The sequence below is a fragment of the Brienomyrus brachyistius genome, chromosome 5 (assembly GCF_023856365.1).
Source record: "Brienomyrus brachyistius isolate T26 chromosome 5, BBRACH_0.4, whole genome shotgun sequence".
In the NCBI taxonomy this organism is placed as follows: domain Eukaryota; kingdom Metazoa; phylum Chordata; class Actinopteri; order Osteoglossiformes; family Mormyridae; genus Brienomyrus; species Brienomyrus brachyistius.
In genome coordinates, this window is record NC_064537.1 from 35,839,056 (window position 1) to 35,860,886 (window position 21,831).

The window sequence follows — 21,831 nt, forward strand, 5'->3', positions numbered from 1 at the left end:
GCTACTGCAACAAACCCAAAATCGTGGTGCCAGTCTCCCAGTACGCCAGCTGCAGAAACACTTATTATACATTCAAATTCCAACAACATACTTAATTCCCACGCTTTGCTAAGACCGTAAACTCCAATATGGTGTTTTTGTGAGTGGAAACCACCACAAAAAAAGCCATTTTTATTACTGATATACTTCATACAGCTGTTTGATTAATAAATGCTAAATTTTATATTTTCCTTTTATAAGAGTGTTATACAGAGCAGCACAGTGTCACAGTGGATAACACTGTTGCTTCGCACCTCTAGGACCTGGGTTTGAATCTTCTCCGTGGCTCCATGTGTGTGGAGTTTACATGTTTTCCCCATGTCAGGAGGTTTCCTCTGGGTATTCTGATTTCCACCCACCGTCTAAAAACATGCTGAGGCTAACTGGAGTTGCTAATTTGCCCATAAGTATGCCTGTGTGAATGATTGGTGTGTCTATGCCCAGTGATGGGTTGGCGCCCTGTCCTGGGTTATTCCCGGCCTTGCACCTAGGGCAGGCTCCAGACGCCCTGCAACCCTGAATGACAATCGGTTTCAGAAAATGGTTGGATGGGTGGATGGAAGAAGTATATATGTCCCAAATAAATTCTGTGTAACAGGAATGTGTAGATGTCCTGAATTTCATGATCAGTATTTTCTTTTAGATTGTTTAGATTAATAAAAATGAAACTGTATAGCTGCGGCGGCATCGACACTATCTGTTTTACTTATATTTCATGTGTGGATTTTTGGTACAGAGTACTTTTAGACATTTCAAACATACTAAACGTTAATTTTTCCTCAATTGTAATCAATAATGTATCATTTGACCTTTTGCAGAAAATAAAGTACTGATCAAGGCATGATGACAGAGAAAACTGTTTATTTTATCATCTTTGGCCATCAAGTACAGACTATCATATCGTATAAACCATACAACTCAGGGGTAATAAAATCATCACTGACAAATCTTTTATTATCAATAACAGTATGACTTTAAATATGGCTTTTGACACAAATTTATCATCATTGGTACACCACATCATGAATTGCATCACAACATGTCCAATATATTTTAAGTAAAATTTCACATCTTAAATAAAAAACATATAATATACAGCAATGTTTCACTAACCACATGGGATATTTCCTGAAAATGTCTTTGGCACTGCATCAAGATGGCAATATATCAGGAAACAGGGAGTCTGGAAAATTACTGCAGCGGGAAACATCTCAGTCTGCCTAAGCTGCCAGTTCCTTAAAAATGCATAATCAAAACAATGCATGGTGATACAGCATGAAGTAAAACAATAAATGCTGACAGAATATGGCTTAAAATAAAGACGACTGTAACTATCGCTAAATCTACTGCTGGAAGTGATTGACCACAAAGGCAAAGTAGCAGTTTGCGGTTTTGCGATTGTCACATTCGGCATCCTCCTCTCACACCGTTCCCCCTGCCTGTGCTGGACTCAGCCACGTTTTGCATGTTTCTAATGTGTTTCTGTTCCAGCCGCTTTAGCTGTAGCAGAGTAATGATGAGCTTGGCATATAGGCCCATTTATCTCTACTAATTTAGCACCATGCAGGCTAATGTGCTTTAGACCATAAGTATGGGTTTGTCTACAGTCATAAAGGGTTTAAAGCTTTGAAATGGAAGAACACACACGTTTCAACTTTATCTTTACTGTAAAAATGTGAACCTATTCAAATGGAAAAAGACTCAAAATCATATCATTAACATTCTTATTATATTCAATAAATAACAGGTAGCTAGTATGAATTTGATTTGGTTTCCATAGCCAGTTAATTATGTCACTAGTACGCAAATATCACATAAGTAAACAAGTGAATAAAATGTTTTTTAAAGGCAGAGCTCCATGCTGAGTTCTGAAGATGCCCCTTTACTGGAAAAAGGTCATTAAGCTTTTAAACAAAGTCCATTTTTGATGTGGTTTGTTCATGAAAATGCTTAGTTGATGGTTAACTTTATTTACTGTACTTGTAATAATCTAAAACATTATATGACAGAAAAAAGAATGACTACAATAGTCCCTAAAGGACATGGATGGATGTGAATGAAAAGACAGCATCCTATGAAACAGTTTTGGATGTAATTCATATGCGTCTTTTACTGACTGAAGTGACTGAGGAATCATAGCATAATCCAGGGTTTGTATTCAAACTGAAATTAAAACGGCAAGTCTTCCTCATGTAAAAAATGTGCAGGCCTACTTATTTTTTATTGCAAACAACATAAATCCATGCTTCTTACACAACAAATAAGTGCACTTTGGATATTCTTACATACTAAAAAGCGCAAATGAATAACATATTTAGCTGCAATTTCAAAAATATTTCTTGCTTTACAGTATTTCATAAGAATAGGTAGCAAAGATATACTTATCACCATCTAGATTACTGGAATCTTACTAATTTACTTATTAATACTGAAACTTATAATGCTGGTCTGAACCACACCAATCATCTAGGGCCCTCACTCCACATTCAAAAACAGTGGAAGTCAATACAAAAGAAAAGCAGAGGAAACACTATTTCTTACTGAATATAAAAATTACCTGAAGAGCAGTTACCCTTCCCAAAGCCTACCCTAAACTGTCTAGTGTCAAACAGTCACACTGACCCCAGGTCAGTGCTAAGGGTGCAGGCTAAGAATATGGTATAAAGGCAGCCTTTTACAGAAACATCAGCAGCATCGCCCTGGATGGTCTCCAATATCTCTCACTCACATGATCATCTGCAATTTCTTTGCACTCCCACAGCCGTCCCCTTGCGGCGGTCCACAGCAGCCCAGCCCTCCTACCCGAAGAGCTTGAGGAAGCAGGGATGGCAGTAGGGCTTACTCTCCTGCTCCTTGAAGCAGCCCTTGCTGAGAGGCTTCAGGCAGAAGTGGCAGACCAGGTGGTGGGGGTGGAACTTGGCCCCCATGGCGGTGACGCAGCGACCCAGGATTGGCTGCTGACAGGCCTGGCAGACGCTGCCCCGTGACTGGTGGTAGTGTGCTTCGCATAGCGGCTGGCCCTCGTGCTCGAAGAAGCTGCCATTCACAAAAGGGGTATAGCACTCCTATGGAGAGCAGCGCTGTCAGAGCGGGGGGCTTTACCAGGGGAGGTGGCATTAGGAAAGCGGGGAGACACCGAACAGCAATGCTACCAAGCAGGCCGGCTGGCCCTGAAGGGGAGCCGTAAGAGCGCAGAGCAACTCATACATGCACAGACAAGGGAGGCTGTACACTGATACAAGAAACGCACAAAAATGCACATCTAACACCAAAGTTATGCATGCCCACACACACAAACACAGAAAGCCACACAGAGGAACATAGAAACACAGAAACATATATGGATAGACTGAATACACACATACATACAAACGCACACACATAAAAAAATCTGCATATGTACTATCAACTAGGGGAGAGCTGAACATCCGGCTGAAACAAGTATCTTCTACAAATTGGTTTTCCAATGCTGATTATCATCTGATCTTTAATGATAAATATCCATGTCTGTTTTCTTTCCAGTTTCTCACTGGATTTCAGGGAAGCAGTGACGCTCACTGGCCTGCTACACATACTGTCTCTCCCACATAACCATTAACTGCACTATATTCTCCGTGCCCGACACCAGTCACTCATGTTCATCAGAAGGGGAAAGTCTTCCAGACATCCCTGAGTGATCGTTTTAGTTTGACTTGCATTACATGTGTGAAATATAGGCCTGGGCAGTTTTATTTTAAGTACACTGTAGCTGACTCCCTACAATTCTATCACCAAGACTTAACATTTTAAATGCAAACAAGGGTGAATGAGTAACAAGCAACTGTCAATTATGCACCGTTACAAGCCATTCCAGTAAGCTGGTTAGTGTCTCATTTTTCATAGTGTCATACCAATCCAGACATTATACTATGGTGGGCAGTGTTTCTCAATCCAGGAGCTGGGAGGGAGCGAAACCATGGACAGTGCAGGGTTTCCCAAGGACCGGGTTGAGAAACACCATAGTAGGGGTTCCCAACCCCTGGTACTGATGCGTGGCCAGTATCTCACTCAACCGTACAACACTGAGGGTTTTGTGGAGGGGCTGGTTAATTTCCAAAAAATAAACTACACACAGTACTGTGCAAAAGTCTTAGGCAGGCAAAGAGAATTATGTATAAATATCAAATACACCCATGCATTTTTTGACTCAACCACAAGCCAAGTCGATACCTCACTGATTTGTTAACAGTAATTTAGTTAATTAACTATATTGGTTGTGAAATTTAATAAATACTTGGAATGGCTGGGGTGCCCCTGAGGAGAGGTTTGGGAACTGATTGGGAATCTAACCATACAACTAGATATTAGTCACTTTTGGAGAACAGAAGAAATTATTGTTAGTTTTTGTTGTGTTACTCTTAATTTTCATGTGTTTTGATGTTAAATTGGGTTTTTTTTCTTCTGAGCAAATATACACTTAGCACCCAGATAAATAGTTTGAAACATTTCCTTTGACTGGCTAAGACTTTTGCACAGTACTATATTTTCAGTTTTTTATGACCCCTTGCATTCATGCATTTTGTTCACATCGGAAGTGATTAGACGTGTGAAATCACCAACTGAGCCCAACTCCAACGTAGACTGCTCTACAAACATCAAAATGCTGGGAACACCTAGTGTACATGTAGTATGTTGATGGTATTTTCAAAATGAACAACAATTTTTTTTTTGAATGCTACAGTATACTCAAAATATATCTATCATATTATACTAATAACGTCCAAGCATATCTGGTGGTCACATTTATATGAGCCACATATGTATATGTAAACTCATACTGTCATACTAAAACAAATAAGAGTCATATTTATTCTTTCATTATTTTTTCATATGGGAATATCCACAAAATTGCAAACTTCTTGATTCAACCACGGCCACATCCAACACTAAGCCCTGCCCATTCCAGATACAGACATGGATAATTCTGTGGATTAAACAGATATGGATATAGATATTCTGTACTTGCTGACCCCTACTATCAACCACACTTACAAAAAGAATTATGTACATACAAACACTAAGGAAAATATAAAAGTAGTTCAGGTCCATAAAGTAAAAATCCAGACCAAGACTTTGTTTTAACCAACCAGTTGAATACTCTGTGACTGTGACTCTTTATACTTAACTGGCTAGTTGAAACGAAATCTTTGTCTGGATTTTTACTTTCTGGACTTGAGCAATCCACCTCTGGGAAAATACATGACACACGCATGTACACACACACAAACAGGAAGTCATCTACACAGACAGAAAAACACAGAGAAACTCACCCGGCACACAAAACACTGTGGGTGCCACAGGGAGTTGAGGGCAGAGATGTAGTTCTCCAGGATTGGCTGGGAGCAGCCTTGGCAACGTGAAGCAAACAAGGACAGGAAGCACTGCTGGCAGTACTGCTGTCCATCCCGGTCATGGAAACCTGGGGAGGTGAATATAGCAGAAATATGAGAGGCAGGGAACATGTTCTTAGCCCTGTTTGGTGACCTCATTATCATATAGCCATGATAGGACCTGCTCTTACCTTCATCTCCAAAGGTGCCCCCACATTTCACACAACAGAAACACTCTGGATGCCAGTTCTTGTCCAGGGCAGTGACCATTTTCTACAAGAAGCAAGAAAAAATAGACTAACTTTATTTCTGTCCTTGAAAATTAATTTTGCACATGAAAAAAAATATATGTGAAATGATTATTTTAAATATATACTACACATGTTAAAGGCATGCACCTCACAGTGATTACAAAGTGCCTCACATTCAGTATGGGCTTGTTGCAGTGCGCGCAGTGTGGGGAGTAGAGCGAAAAGTAGTCAGCTTCACAGTATGGCCTGCCGTCTTTCTCAAAGAAATTGCGGCTCCCAAGCTCGGTTTCACACTCCATGCACACAAAGTGCTCTGGGTGCCACACCCGACCCAGGGCAGTCACCACCTGATGGAGAAATCAGGACACAACAGCTATGGCCCACTAACAGCTATGGCCCACTAACAACTATGGCCCACTAACAACTATGGCCCACTAACAGCTATGGCCCACTAACGATTAAAATGTGGAAATATTCAAAGTGTCTGGTTTTCCTGATGCTCCCAGAACATTATCCCACTACTACAACTAAGGTTCATAATATAAAAGCAAATAAAAGGCATGTTAGAGCATCAGGTAACACTGTCACTTTACACCTCAAAGGTTGCGTGTTTAAGGCTGGATGGGGCAATCACAGTAAAAACATAGATCACTTTTATAAAAACAGTATTCTATAAAACAAAATTGTCAGCATTAATTTAGTTAAAAAGGATGTTCAGGTAATAATGTTATTGTGTTGACATTGACAGAACTTTTAAATGTCAAATGTGGAAATAACATTCCATTAACATTACTGTAAGAACAGTCAATGCCAACTTGAGAAGGCCTTCACATAATGTTGGCTAAAGCTGTAGCTGGTTGTCTCCTCCAGACAGCCTTTTCCATGCATAGATGGTTTTGGACATGTAAAGTCTGTGTCTTTTACGACACTTACTTAGCTTCAACAGATAAGTCAATGGATGCAGGAAGAGTATTTACAAACAATGACCGTTTCTCCACATTCATTGGACATTCATGGCTTTATACACATTACTCTATGTGTACTACTCCTAGTAACTTGGTGACCAGACCTGAACTCAGCCCATTGACATCTGTTATCTCCCATCTAGTTATATATTAGATGTTTCCAGTTCCCCCTACAGAGAAGCAGAACATCTGCTCAGCTACCTGTCCCACCACTGGCTTCTGACAGGCAGAGCAGTTTCCCTTGGAGGATGTTGGCACCCCTTGTCTGCTCAGGTCAGACTGGAGGAGCCCCAGCATGCTGTCCAACGAGCCACCCGAGGAAGAAGGTGCGGGGATCGCTTGCTGTCGTGGGGTTGGCACTACCTGCTGCTTGGCAGGAGGCACTGGCTGATGGAACAGGAGATGTTTGGAGTAATCAATCTTACAGGCAGTCTCAATAAGTGACAATAGGTTACAAACAGAAGAGGAAACAAACACAAAAGTGACCACAAGACAGATGGATGACACAGAAGCACAGTGAAGGTGACCTCAACAGTGGATAAACAGGATGGGAGATGGATTGTGGACCTTAAACCAGAGCAATCCCTTCTGGCAGTCAAATAAAGCCTTCAAGGTATTAGAGGTGGTTATAAGGTACTTATTTAATATTTTTAGATATCCTAATCATTGGGGCTGAATGATTTATCGATTTCAAATCAAAATTGCGATTTGAAACAACGTGATTAGCAAAAATTGAGATTAGGATTTAGGATACAGCAAGCCTGAAACAGGGTTTAACACTAATGGCACATTAGTGCAGAAGTTTGCTGTTCATTGATGTGGGAAACGGAGGTCCTAGTGTTATTAGGGGTATTGTTTTGCATTTTACTGGAATTGTTTTTATTATCACTTATTTAAGTTAACACCGTCGCAGCTTTTGTGATAGATTTATGTTTGTGATTGATTTACATTTATGTTTGTAGATTTATGCTGCTCCATGTGTATTATATCTATAACACACTGAATATTAAACTGAATCCAGTATTATAAAAATATTGTAAATTAAATCCTAATCGCAATATCTGTCAGAAAAATCGCTATTAGATTTTCCCCAAATCGTTCAGCCATACTAATCATTATACTCAATGAGTGGTTAGAAGATAGACAGATGGATGGATGGATGGAGTACCAAGTACCAAGAGAACAGTAGAGAGAGCTTTTTAAAACGTGCAGACTCGATCTACTGTTTCTTTGTGAGATATAAGATCATTTGAAGGTAAATGTATGCTCTACGAATTACATGGCAAAAAAACAGGCTGTTAGTGATAGAAATTATGTCTGGTAGGAAAAGGGTGTTCCTATCAAGGCACAATTACTATTTGTGGAATTTCTCAAAGTAATCTTGAAAAGTAATACTTAATTACTGATACAGATTTTGAGATAGCTGATGCCAAAAAGCTCGGTGTGTGAAAACAGACCTACATCAAACCTTGCAGGTGTTGGTTTTTAAACACACTATGTCTACATTCGGTCCCTACACCCATCCAAATATAGACCTTTTTGTATAATTGATGAAATTTCAGACATTGGCTTAATTAAATTGTCACCATTTTGTTACCATTGATATATGTTAGCGAAAATGTAATAGCAATCAGTGATACACTACACTCATCCATCTACCTATCCATCTATCTTCTACCCATTTACCCTGGTCAGGGTTGCAGGGGTGACACAAACTAAAAATGCTATAGCTGGAAGAATTTATGTGTATCCCACCACTATAGGAGTTTGTCAGGGCAAAGACATAGACTGGGGCAGGCAGAGGGTGAGATAAGGACTTTGTTAATGGGAGTTCAATTACAAACTACTGGATGTGACAGAAACAAGGAAAGGGAGAGAGATAAATGAACATCTTGATGTGAATAAAGCACTAATAATTCATACAGAGAAACAAGTGAGTGTGACAGACGCTTACTGAGCTCTGTACTCTGAAGTCAGATAAGGAGGCCATGAGCTTGTCCAGCTCTAAAGTGGCAGAAGTGGCTGAAGGCTTGACTGGTCTGGAACAGAGAGGGAAGTGTTTATGATTAAGGCTCTCACCAACACACTGAACATCACTGTACCACCAATACAGACCACGAATCTGAGCATACCTATATACTGTATAGGAATGTGTAAAAACAGTGCACACTGACTCACAGCTAGATCAAGGGTATTATACACAACCATGACAGAATCCCCAAAGCACACTTTACATGAGTGTGTAAAATGGGAAGCAGCACTACGAGTGTCATTAACTATGCCACCACATCACACCAACACTTCACTGAATGACTATTTTCCTCTGTCACTTAAATGGATTTCACAGTTCTCCGTAATCCAGAGCTTCCATTGGGTCAAGGACAGACTAGGTCATGACTCAAATGAGCCATGAATATACATAAACACAAATAAAAATAAAAACAGGCTGTACAGAGAGGGACTTTGGATTTCAGGTATATGAACCCAATAGGGTACCCATCCATCTATCCCATTTTCCATATTCACTTACGCAGTGAGCCTTTGGCATAATCCAAGAAGCCCAGGGCGCAAGATAGGGGACACCCTGAGTGAGATGCCGATCATTTCTAAATTTAATAAATTACCTCTAAAAAGCAGCACTGAAAGGAATGAAAAATGATGCACAACAGACCAAGCTTAAGAACTACATAATTATGTCGAAGTGGTAATAGGTGCTTTCACACTAAAGCTCTGGAACCTGGTCTCGACCTGGAACTTTTGTAGCACGTGGCCACCTCTTTGTGACGCTTTCACACCAGACAAAAGTAACTGGGACCTATGCTATAAAAGCATTGGAGACACAAAATGTTCTTAGCTTAAACTTCACATAATTTCATATGAAACTACACCGCCATGCGAAAACAATGGAGGATAAACAAGTAGCTTTTTTAGCTATTTATATATCGGGGGATTGATCGCAGTCAAAACATATATTTTAATTATCTCAACAGCAACATGTTCATGATTGATCTGGCCAGCGATTGATCTTTTGTTTTCAACAGAATAAAAAAACAATTTAACCCTATCCCACTAATAAGTGCTAGCACCACTTTTCACCACCAGCAATATTAGACAAATGTATATTAGTATATTGAATTTTCAGATGCAGAAATATGGAGACGCAAGCAAAAAATGTATTAATTGATTCATTAAATGCAATTGCAGTACAAAATAAGTAAATCTGCTCAATTTTTGCTCTGCCACATCTCATTTTCTGCACATCGGCAAAACTTCCAAGTTAGTGCCAGTGCTTGTGGTCAATCAATCAGCAAACAATCACTGCAAGTGACTTGCCAGCAGTTTGTTTTTGAATGAACCTAGTCTGGAGTAGGTAATAAAAACAGGTTCTGGAACTGCTTCTAAGGAACTATGGCTGGGCTGAACTCCTCTGGCGTGAACACGACCAAAGTCCCTGGTTCGGGAAAAAGGTTCTGGTTCCAGAAAAAAAACTATAACAGTAGTTTTATAGTTCCTATAAATTAGCTATAAAATGAATGATATTATAACTTTGGACTTCTGGACCTTGTTTCTCAGGGCAATTGAGAACACGCACAATGATAAAAAATTTTGCCACAGACACTCATGCACACATGTATAGTTTCGGGAAGGTATGAGAAATATGCAGACAGGGAGTATTAACTGCAGCTGCAGTACCCAGTAATGGAGGCAGAGGGCACGGCCTTGTCTTTGCCCAGCTCATTGTGACTTCTGGAGTCCTGGATTTCCTTCAGCTTTTCCCCCTCAACCTTTTTAGTGCTTGGGAATTGAGCAAGGATTTCATCTGTCATGCAGAAAACAAGACAGATTTAGAGATCGTTTTTATGAGTCATTAAAAACAAACATGAAACAAAACACTGATTGTATTCAATATTTCTGTTATGACTACAACCAAATCAAAGCTAGCATCACTGTGCCATTGCCCCAGCCCAGAAATATCAGGTTTAGGGGGCTGTATAATGAGAGCAGAGAGACTTGTTGGGGTTTGATTTTGTTTTGGGTTTTAATGACAAGATGGAGGTGGCTACCCAGTGTAACTCATGCAGCCTTTCCAGTTGAATTTTTGCTCCAGTTTCCGGTTGACATAGGGTCCCATATACTAGTTCACAGTTCATCTGAATTCTTTGTCAGATAGTTAATACCAGTTACACCAAATCTCCATCAATAAAAGATCATTTCTTTGATATGCTTCAATTAGCCTACACAAGGTTAAACAAACTTTTTTTCCAAGGAAGGAGTTGCAGTAGATATGAAATGGTGCAGTAGATATCGGTCTAAGATGTAAGTATACATAATCTATCTCTCCATCATCCTCATACTGCAGTAACTATTTTACAAGTTGCTACCTAATTGTCACAAGTTACAACCTCTGCATGGTTGATTACCAACTTAAATTTCCCTCCAACACCTGTGACATAAAGACACTGATAATCCAGAACTGTTAAAAAAACATAGCATTCTCACATAGACTTTCTTACACAGATAATGGTCACTACAGGTACTGACCTGTGATGTTAAACTGAGTGGCATTGAGCTCCTGGAGTAAATGGTCCAGTTCACTGAGGCCGCCCCCTAATACTGATGAGGAGGGTGGGGGGTCTGGCGAGCGGGGGGAGCGTGGCTTGCATACTGTACTGGAAGAGTAAGAAGGAGCGTGAGGGATCTCCAATACTGTACTGTCCTTGAACAATATTCAATGCTAAAAGAACAGGAAAAGACTTCAGGAGCTTCACAAACAAGCTGGGCCGAAACCAGAAGAAAACGTATCTACACCAATGTGCTGTAAACCCTGGCTAATTAACTAGCACCGACATAAGGATAACACTACGGTTTCTTATTGAGTGTACTGACAGAATTGCAGCTCTAGCCATTACTGCATAGCCATTACAGACATAGATTTGCAACAATAAGGCTGTCATTCCTGCTTTAGAGCCCTGCCCTTCAGCTAAGCACTTAACTAAAATGCGGCAAGTAAAAAAATATATACATGGCTATACTGGAAATTAAGATGAAGACATGAAGAAACAGACATTAGTTTTACCTATAGAGTTTGTCTGTATCTGGATTCTGGGAAGCATTGGACTTCATTGCAGCAGACACAGTCTAAAGAGAACAACAGGAGGATGGAAAGCTGACCCATACACTGGAATGATCATAGCCTTTTAACACTCTGTCTGTATTACATGTCCTATTAATGCTACCTTACTGGTTGGCTCACCTGTTGAGGAGTATAGGCAGGGGGTGGTGGTCGAGACTGCATGGGGTCCCGGATGCCAGTGGAGGCTGGGATAGAAGAATCCAGAATGTCACCAGGCACTGAAGGGGGGTCAGATGTGAGGAGTACAGGACGTCTGGCCAGAGGAGAGGTGGAGCTCTCCAAATCAGCAAGGAGTGCATCTTCAGAAAGAGGAGGGCAAAGGAGATGCAGAGGATTACCACTGACTCTGAATGCTGAAGGTAAGTGGGTATGATGTCCAGCGCAAGTATGTATACTACAGCCTATTCATACTGTCACTACGAGAAGCTTGGCAGCAATAGCACTTGGTATAGGAATGCAGTCAAACCCAGAGCAAGCTAGTCAGTCAGATATGATGGCTGTAAAAAGGAAAACCATATAGAGACAGATCAAGGAATAGCTGTACATTTATTATATACTCACAGACGGAGAGAGGCAGATATTCTCACAAGCACAGTTACGTACCAAACACAACAATACGAGGACTGAGAGGGGAGTAAGGCAGGTCAGGCACTCCTATAGGGAGACAGGCGAGACAGACAGACACAGTGACCAATCCTGGAGCAAGAGAGCTTGCCAGCCAGCCAGCCAATTGTAGAGAAAAAGACACTGAGAAATAGGTTAATTTAAAAAAGGATAATAATAAAAAAAAAACACACAAAAAGGGAAACAGACTGGCCAGTTGCAGTGCAAGCAGAAATCATTACATATGAGTGCCTGAATACTTTTCCGTTAAAAAATAATATAGAATTTATAAATAAACCACAAATTACACATACAGTGAAATTCACAGATTCAAGCAGAAGTTAAAAATGTTTTTCAATCTATGGGGTAACAAATATTATCTCTAAGCAACATACAGGCATTGTCTAACACAGGGCTAGCCCACCATTTAGCCAACATAGATGATCGCTGAGGGCGTCATTTGCTTAGGGGACGCGAAAGAGCAAGTAATAAAAATCAGAAGAAATACCTCTGGTTGCATCCATGACATTACAGTTATTTACAGTAGTTTTAGTATTTCAGTGCTTTTCTTATGAAACGTCACCTAGCTAGATAGCAGCCAGATACCCTGTGCTACTAAAATGCTTTTAAAATGAATGAACTGACAAAATTAGATTTATGCTGCTCAGGGGCCTAGAGCGCCTGAATACCCAGCGCTGGCCATATCTCTTCTCTCCAGCCAATTTTGGCTGCTCGGTATATCTGCGGAGGAAAGATGGACTGGTTGGCAGCTGATAGTAACCACTTGTCATGTTTCTTATGTCCCTAGCTGTCTTTACCACATGATGATAATTATACAGACCTTTCCCAGAAACCATAATGAAGTGTTCAGAAATGTTCCATTGCCATTTTCATGTCTTGGTCGTAGTTTGTACATTTGTAGAAAGTATTCTTACATAAATGCTATTAAGTCGTAGAGGTTATGCTTATTTTTGTTGTTCGTATATTGCGTTTTATGAAACCAAGAATAAAATGAGCTTTCCCGTATTTAACCTGCAGCGTCAAAAGCACATCAGTACACAAACATGAGTAGCACTCATACAGTCCGTCTTGTGCAGCTTTGCACAGATGTTGCACCACGAGCATCTGCATGATTCATGGGTTTAGAATCACAAACTCAGAGAAGCAGAAACGTGCTGCTCATATAAGGCACTGAAACGCTCTCTAAAGGAACTCTGACCATATTTAGAGTTGCCTCAAAAATGTTTTACTTGGCCTCATACTCTAACAGAAGCACAACCAAAATTGCATACGGAAATGTTTACACTTCATCGGGCAACAGACACTGATTCACATCGTATCTTCTCGCTCCTGCTCACTTATACAAACATCAAAACGGAAAGAAATCAAACTCTCCTTCTCTGCCTCTCAGTGTGAGAGCAGTCGTTGGTGGCCTTCGATTTAGGATTGAAAACAGACTGCCATCGTTTGTCATACATATACATGTATACATGTACGCTTTTTATCATTCTTTTTACGTTAAACGTTTAAGTTGTTGAGTAGGTTAACGCGTTGCGTGTCTTTTTTTCTTTACATTTTCAAGCTAGTTGAACCAAAGGACTAAAAACTGGTCAAAACAAAACTGTATATACGTTATTTGTATAATAAATGTCATTCTCTTGAATAAATCCAAAACATTAGACCATCAACATATCTGCATATATTTATATCTGAAACCTGACAAGACCGTTATACCAGCCTCTAATAAACATCAAACTGTGTAACCGAAACGGCCTTGGAAGACCCACAGGGACTGTAATGTGTCTAAGATACAAATTAAGTAATAAAATGTGAATTGCTTGACTTTTGAAACGTGTATCCCGCGTTGTTATGTGAACATGAAGACCGCAAGTTAGGAAAGACTAACGTTTCCTCCATTAGAAAATACGAGGTACCAGACCGAGTGTGCCCTATCTCCACATAAAGACACACATGCATCATAAAAAGCAGTCGGATTTTATTTCTCAATCACTTCGGGTTAATTTGTTTTAAATCAAGGACAACTTCTTTGATATGCTTCAATTAGCCTACACAAGGTGAAACAAACTTTTTTTTCTCTAAAGAGAGAGTCCGATTTTTACTTTTCCATCGCAGCGGTACTCCACCCCTTTTCCTTTTCGGTTTCATTGGCATTAAGATCCCGTTAATTCAAAGTGGCATTCAAAGGTTCACACTACATGTCAGAAAACGTATGTTACGTACCTAAATCATCCATTGATTCTCCTTAATTGTAAACTTTATTCTTCCCGATGTATGAAGAGGTGTACAACGACATCAATGATTATTACTTAATGTTTTTAGCAAGTTTTAAAATATAGCGCAGAGACGCTTGACGGAGTTGCTCCCGTGTGATTTTAAAATAGCGGTATCCGCCAACTTCTGATATGAAAAGGGCGTATTCTTTCTTTTCCTAAGCAGCACCACAAAGCGGGGAAGGCGTTGTAATTACTGCGGTTGCCTCCCCCTCCCTCTTAGTCCATCCCAGTCCTCCGTTTCCCAGTCGGGTGACGTCACCACATACATTCCTAAACCATATTTGGGATACAAAATTAAAAGAATTGCTCTGAACTCCCAACTCGTACATATATGATGCGGCCAGAGGTTGTGGGTTGGCTTATGGTAAACCATTCATATGAATCACAAATCCCCTCCTGTCATCTTTAAGCAAATACTGTCTGCTGTTTTAATACTATTGTATTTTAAAGGAGGAACATTTGAGGTCAAGCTGTGCATTTCTCAGGAATTTCAGTGTGAGTTTGGCATACATGACGTGTTTTAAATTTTATGCATACAAACTATAGTCAAATACATTCAAAATGTGTATGGTCTGAGAGTACTGGCCTTGCTATTTTTTTAATGGAAAAGCCATTAAGAATAAAAATAATATTCCTTTGTTGAATGTTGTGAAAATTGATACTGATACCGAAATTAAAGACCATACCTAGAATTAATATGAGCTCACAGATATACACAAATAGAAAGCAATATGAACATTTTACTATGCATTAAGACACAAAATAATACTTTTTGTCTGAGACATATGGCTATCAAGACCAAGGATACTAATTGTAAAATAAGTAATTTATCAACACGGTTTTTGATACTTTAGTTGTTGCTTTATTATGTGTGCATGTAATCCAATAATTCAGTGTACCTATGTGTAAAAATAATATCCATATATTTATGCAAGAAGAATACAATCAACGCACTATTGTTGAGGTAGGACATTTACTGTACAAAAAAAAATCTCATTTTAAGAAATATATACCTTATTAAACTCTGTGCTGCTTAAATTTTTTAAGTCACTTCAAAGAGTTTACCATTTTAACCAAATGTTGCATTGATTTTCACAGTTTTTACAAATAAACATTTTATTCCTGACCCCCCCCCCCCCCCCCCCCCAAAGGAAAAAAAACTCAAAACTAGGCTACATATTATTTTAGGAAATAAAAATGTCTACATCTGTACTTCTGTAAAAACACATTCTTAGTGAGCAATAATGCAAACATTCAGCTTTTACAAAACAAGATTATTTGGACTGGGGGGAGTCCACCCCACTGGTCACAGGATGTTTAGAATTGGATTAGCGTAGTCTGATATTTGTTCACAATGTACATTTAACACCCCAGACAACTATTTTACATGCCTTATGGCTATGCACACCCATCCAGTATTTGTGTGAAGAAGTCATAAATTCCTTATCACTCTTCCTGAGTTGCTGCATCCCTCTGTCACCTGTACTCTATCTGATGATGGACACATCTATCAGTTGAATAAGGAATATACCAGATTTCTCCTCGTGGCTCTAGCTGTGGCAAAAAAAATCTTCTGAATTGGGAAATAAGAAAAAAGCAAACATTATGCACATCTCTTAAATGTTTTTTTTTCCACTTCAGAAGGCCTCCCCACCTCCATTAATACCAAATCACATATCAGAATCCACACTGGGTCCCCTCTGTTATATATCTGATTAATTCTACTATCATATCTTATACTTCTCTTCTTTACATTTATCTGTCTGGGTCATAATAGTGTGGATCCTAGATACATTTAGCTACCACTGTTCATCCACCTCCTAACATGTGCACTGTCATGCGCGCCGACCAGGAAAACAGGAGCAGGGAGGTGAGGAAGTGGGGAACGAGGGATTTATTATAGAAACATGCAAGGCAAACCACAAAACTGACGGAAGACTTCACTGACCGGACTGGGGAAAACATATCTAATGCAGACTTAAATACACTGGCCTAATGACAACAATCAGAAACAGCTGGTAAACACGGGGAATCCACACGGGGTTAACGAGGGGGTGTGGCACACGGAAGGAGCGGACGATTGGGGCATGACAGTACCCCTCCCCCTAAAGGCGCCCACTCTGGGCGCACGCAAGGAGAGTGATGAGACGAGACCAAGGACACGACAAAACCTGGGGAAACAAAAGCAAAAACATCAACGCAGCACGGGGAACAGCACAGACACACAGAACAGGCACAAGGAGAGCACCTCAGACAACAGACGACAGAGCAGTTGAATGCAAGCTTCACATCACGGAACGCAATGCCAAGTGTACAATAGAGTGTAAAGCACGCCGCCATTAGACTCTGAAGCAATGGAAACCGCTTGAAACAGTGTTTTGTTGAGTGATGAATCAGGCTTCTCTGTCTGCCAGTCTGATGGACAAGTCTGGGTGTGGCGGATGCCAGGAGAATCTTACCTGCCTGAGAGCATTGTGCCAGCTGTAAAGTTTGGTAAAGAGGGGATAATGGTGTAGGGTTGTTCTTTAGGGGTTGGGCTAGGCCCCTTAGTTCAAGTGAAAGGAACTCTTAATGTTTCAGCATGCTAATACATTTTGGACGATTCTATGCTTCCACCTCTGTAGGAACAGTATGACTGTGCCCCAGTGCACAAAGCAAGATCCATAAAGACATGGTTGGGTGAGTTTGGTGTGGAACAACTTGACTGGCCCGCACAGAGCCCAGATCTCAACCCCATCGAATACCTTTGGGATGAAGTAGAACAGAGATTGCGAGGCCATGCTTTCACATCAGTGCCTGACCTCACAAATGCTCTTCTGGATGAATGTGCAAAAATTACTACACACGCTAAAATCTTGTGGAAAGCCTTTCCGGTAGAGTGGCAGCTCTTACAGCTGCAAAGGGAGAAGAACAAACTCCATATTAATACCTATGTATTTAGAATGGGGTGTCAAAAAAGTTCCTGTAGGTGTAATGGCCAGGTGTCCCAATACTTTTGTCCATACAGTGTATATTTTAGCTGAGTCTAAGTTTATGTTCCAGTATCTGGTCCTTCAATTAAAAATAAAAATAGAAAGAATATAAAAGTACAAATAAACAAAATATGAATGTAGATAAAACGTGTGTACATCAGTTAGATAATGAAAAGTCTAGCCAAAGAAAATGAAACATAATGTAGGGTCTTGAACATTAATGCTCAGGAAATGTGGCATACAACTTATACAAGAGAAATTATTACTGGAAATCACTCTGTGGGCCCTATTTTGCACTGGCAGAAAGCTAGTTTCATACCATTTTCAAGCCAAGTGTGTACATCACCAAAACAGTAAATGATTTGGTGCCCGTTTCCCACTCATAGACATGGTGTTTTTTAAATGAGGCATGGCCAGATACATTGTTGGCGTGTTGCTATTTTAAGGCAACATTGTGCTTTTGACCAACAAAAACCATGTCTGAAGTCAGTGCCACATTATTAAACAGTGTTTAAGCAGTGCATTTTAGAAAAGTGTTTGTGTGCACGACTGGTTAGAGAGACAGGTGTCAAGGTCAGTACCTGGTTTGTCCCAGTCTTTCCTGTCTTCTCTCATTGTCCAAGTCTTTAGTGTTTCCCCTACTTGTGTTTGAATCCCACCTCCTCTGTTTTTGTATTATGTTCCTACTGTTTCATTTGTATCAGTTTAGTTCTGTGATTTGTATTTAGTTTTGGTTTCTTGCTTTGTGCCTTAGTTGTGTTTTACCATTCTTTGTTATTCCCAGTGATAGATTCTGTTTTCGTTCGTTCTTTGTTTCAGTTCTTAGTTTTCCTGTTTAGTTCTTTGAGTTAATTATTAGTGTCACCTATTGCCTGTTTTACTAGTCCTTGTTAATTGTTTTCACCTGTCCTGCGTTATCCTTGTTAACCATTTGTATTTAAGTTCCTGATCCCAGTGTTCCTTCTGGAGTCATTGATGTTTGTTGCTGATGTATGTTACTGACGTTGAATGTTCTGTTATTTGTAGCCTACCTACCTACCTACCTACCTACCTACCTACCTACCTACCTGTCCCTTGTTTCCCTCCCCCATTTGTAGTTAGTGTTTGTTTTTCCCCTTTTTAGTTTTGACCCCTCATGGTTCTTTTTGATTTGTAGAGTTCCCTATGTTTTATGTTCTCTTAATAAACCCCTGTTTCCCTGCGAGCTGCAAGTGGACCGTCCACATTTCCGTTCCTCGCCTGCATGATGCCAAGCCCTTGTGTCAATCCCGCCTGGATTCCTGACAACAGGTATGCGTTGGAAGTGCACTAATGGTTTCTTGTTATTTTATTTTACTTTGTTTGTATACAGATTATTATAGAGTACTACTGGTCCTTTCACATAATCATACTGTTTAACACACCAATATTACACACACATAAAGTACAGAATAAACAGTATCATTAAAATATCAGATGAGGGGTTTTCAAGAAACATGCTTAACATTCTCAAGACTACAAGAGCATTTCTCAAAACAACTTACCCAAAGCAATTAACTCTTGTCTCAAAAGCAAACAATTCCACCTTTGAATTTGTCAGTGCCACTAAAATGTTTTTTTTTTACAAATGTTTTGTAAAAAGTACAATCATAATGCTTAGATGTATTATCAAAATGTCAGTGTAAGTATGCTCCTGAGCTACAAAATTCTGAATGATAGTCGGTTCACACTCTCATTGTCACACTGGTTTTCAGTAGTAAAATAATAATTATTCACATCAAAGACACCAGTTTCAACATTGCACAGCATTTCATTACAGCATATGCATTTCATTGTTAAGAGAAAGCACTCGCATGTACATGTAATTTCTTCTTCAGGTCTCCAGACACAGTACAATAGCAAACAAAGCATACACTGCACAGTGCTGCATAACACAAACACAGCAAAATGGCAATACAAGGACATCAAAACTACAAAGTCATGTTCTGTATCGGAAGCAAAATCACAGCATTGCCGTCTCACTGCAATTTATGGAATGTATTTTTAAATCATTTTGAAAGCTTTGTTAACTTTAGCTTGTAGCGTTTAACATGATGACCCCATACCTATAATATTTTTACACCCAAAAAAACAGTGGGAAACTACATAATCTATTTTGGCCCACAAGACTAAAGCAACTGAAAAATGTGCCAAATGATGACAATTGTACAAAACCATTTGCATACATGTACTAAAACATTTGGAAATTTGCACAAAGCAATGAGAAATAATGTTCTGCTGTGCAGAAGTGACAGTATGGTGTGAAGATTAAACTGGGCTTTTTTTGCAAATTTTAATTGTCATTTGAGAAATGCTACAAAACAATGAAGAACATTATAACAACATAGTCAATACCTTTGTAAACTCTTGTAAGAGTTCAACTGTTCACTGAACTTCACACAAATATAAATTATGCTGTCACATTGTACGCTGGAAAATCCATAAAGAAGAGAAGAGTGGTCTAACCACTTCTGATTCAAGAATATTTAAATACAAATGTACATGGAATTCATTCTTAGCAAATATGTATTCAACTAGCTCTGATGCTGTGGCAAATTGCCATCAGTACCTGAATTGCCATCAGTATTGACAGTGAAATTGCTGACAGTGTTTAGTGTTCTTACAAGAGGAGGTAACATGAAAGCTTCAGTTTACATTATTGTTAGTGTTTTTTAAATTAGTGTGTTGACTGACAATGTACACTTTCAGTGAGAATTGGTGCCAGTGTTAAGGTGGAATTAACTTATTTTGTGTAGGAAGTGGTTTGAGTGAGTTTTGGAGGTGAGATCAATTGTTTGGTCCAGATGCATGTTGGTATTGCGGATTGTATGAAGAATTTTGAAAATCTGGCTTTTACCGATGTTTGTTGGATATTGGAAAAGAAAACAACTAATGTAGAAATTTTTACAGTTGTCTCTTGTGCACTGGAGAATGTACAAAGGATATAACTGTACCATTTTCCTTAATTTACTTAGTTCATTGATTTGGACTGCATCATCAATCTCATTCCCACTCATTAAACCACCTCCTGTGAGCTGGATGGATGATAACTCTGATTAACTAAAAACAAATTTGATTAGAGACTTGAAATCACAATTTTCTATCACTGATGTGATTCATAGGTTTAAGAATTCCATCAGCTTTATGCATAATCTCCCTTGGTGGCTCTCTCCCAGTGCCAAGGCAGCTCCTTGTATCTTGACAGCCCACTTACACACTCTGTTCTATAGCACTTTGGATACCTCACTGAGTCCAGAGGGAGGTGGGGTACAGGTGTGAGAGAGGCATGGATACCATGACCAATTCAGGGGGCTCCGCACTTTGTAGGGGCCCCAAAATCAACTGAGCAATTGAAAGTGTCAACCCCCAGGGGGCCTAAGGTCACATTTTCTCAAGGTGCGCAGAATGTCTAGCTACTCTCCTTGGGGAGGTATAAACCACACCAAAGCAGACGGCAAAGAGAAGGGTGATTTCCAGTTTTCCACACATTCATGCAGTTCAACTTTGAACCATTGTCATATCCACATTCTAAAGCATCCATCGGACAAACAGTCTGTCGTTTACGCTCTGTACTATATGGACTGGAAAAAGCATAATTCTCTCTCTGAATAGCTGTTCTATTAGGTTCATAAAATGTCATGTAATGTGTTGCATAGACATTGCTAATTTGCACATGTTACTGATCATTCATTGGAAACTCAGCCTACATACACTCGCAAACCTAAGTATCAGCAGAGTTAGCTGTCAATATATAACAAATGATTATCAAGCTAGTGGTACAAATTAATTGTCAGAACTGGCATATATCTCTCCAGGTATCAATTTTAACATACCTTATCTAATGCAAATATCATTTCCCTCTGCTGTCATTTGTAATCAGCACAAGGTCTTGTGTTTCCACACATATTCTGAGCATCAAAGACAGGACAAGTTCTGCAGAGCTACTTCCTATGAATGAATGAATGAATGAATGTTACATTTATACAGCACTTTTGAAGACACCCAAAGTGGTTTACAGAACCAATTGGGATCGGTCTAGTGGTGATGCAAGACACAATCTGAGTCAATTCCTCTCATGGGCTTCTCTCAGCCTCATTTCTTTTCAGGCATTCTCCCATGGTATCTTCACTACCACACATTACAAGGAGCTCACTTTCATCTAGTCACCTGCAGGAACCAGGCCAGT

The 21,831-nt window shown here is 39.7% G+C and overlaps 1 protein-coding gene across 3 annotated transcripts; it reads right to left on the reverse strand.

The window, feature by feature from the left end:
• Positions 1-883: 883 nt before the first annotated feature.
• On the reverse strand, positions 884-14,824 carry LOC125741662 (transforming growth factor beta-1-induced transcript 1 protein-like). Of its 3 annotated transcripts, XM_049012862.1 has the most exons (12): positions 14,603-14,824; positions 12,362-12,412; positions 11,879-12,057; positions 11,702-11,763; positions 11,167-11,294; positions 10,318-10,444; positions 8,579-8,663; positions 6,826-7,011; positions 5,833-6,006; positions 5,600-5,681; positions 5,349-5,497; positions 884-3,104 (listed from the first exon to the last, which is right to left on the reverse strand). In XM_049012862.1, the coding sequence occupies exons 1-12, from the start codon at positions 14,613-14,615 to the stop codon at positions 2,838-2,840; spliced, it is 1,503 nt and encodes a 500-aa protein (XP_048868819.1). In that variant the 5' UTR covers positions 14,616-14,824; the 3' UTR covers positions 884-2,837. The 3 variants fall into 3 exon arrangements, with proteins under 3 accessions (XP_048868819.1, XP_048868820.1, XP_048868821.1); XM_049012863.1 differs by lacking the exon at positions 12,362-12,412; XM_049012864.1 differs by lacking the exon at positions 14,603-14,824 and having other exon boundaries at positions 12,320-12,396.
• Positions 14,825-21,831: the final 7,007 nt, after the last annotated feature.

Bases quoted from the DNA above. Each gene is read 5' to 3' on its own strand.
- LOC125741662 (XM_049012862.1), bottom strand. The intron at 11,764-11,878 runs GTGAGCCAACCA...TGTTCTCTTTAG, and splicing joins CTGCCTATACTCCTCAACAG to ACTGTGTCTGCTGCAATGAA. The intron at 6,007-6,825 runs GTAGCTGAGCAG...TTTCTCCATCAG, and splicing joins AGAAGCCAGTGGTGGGACAG to GTGGTGACTGCCCTGGGTCG.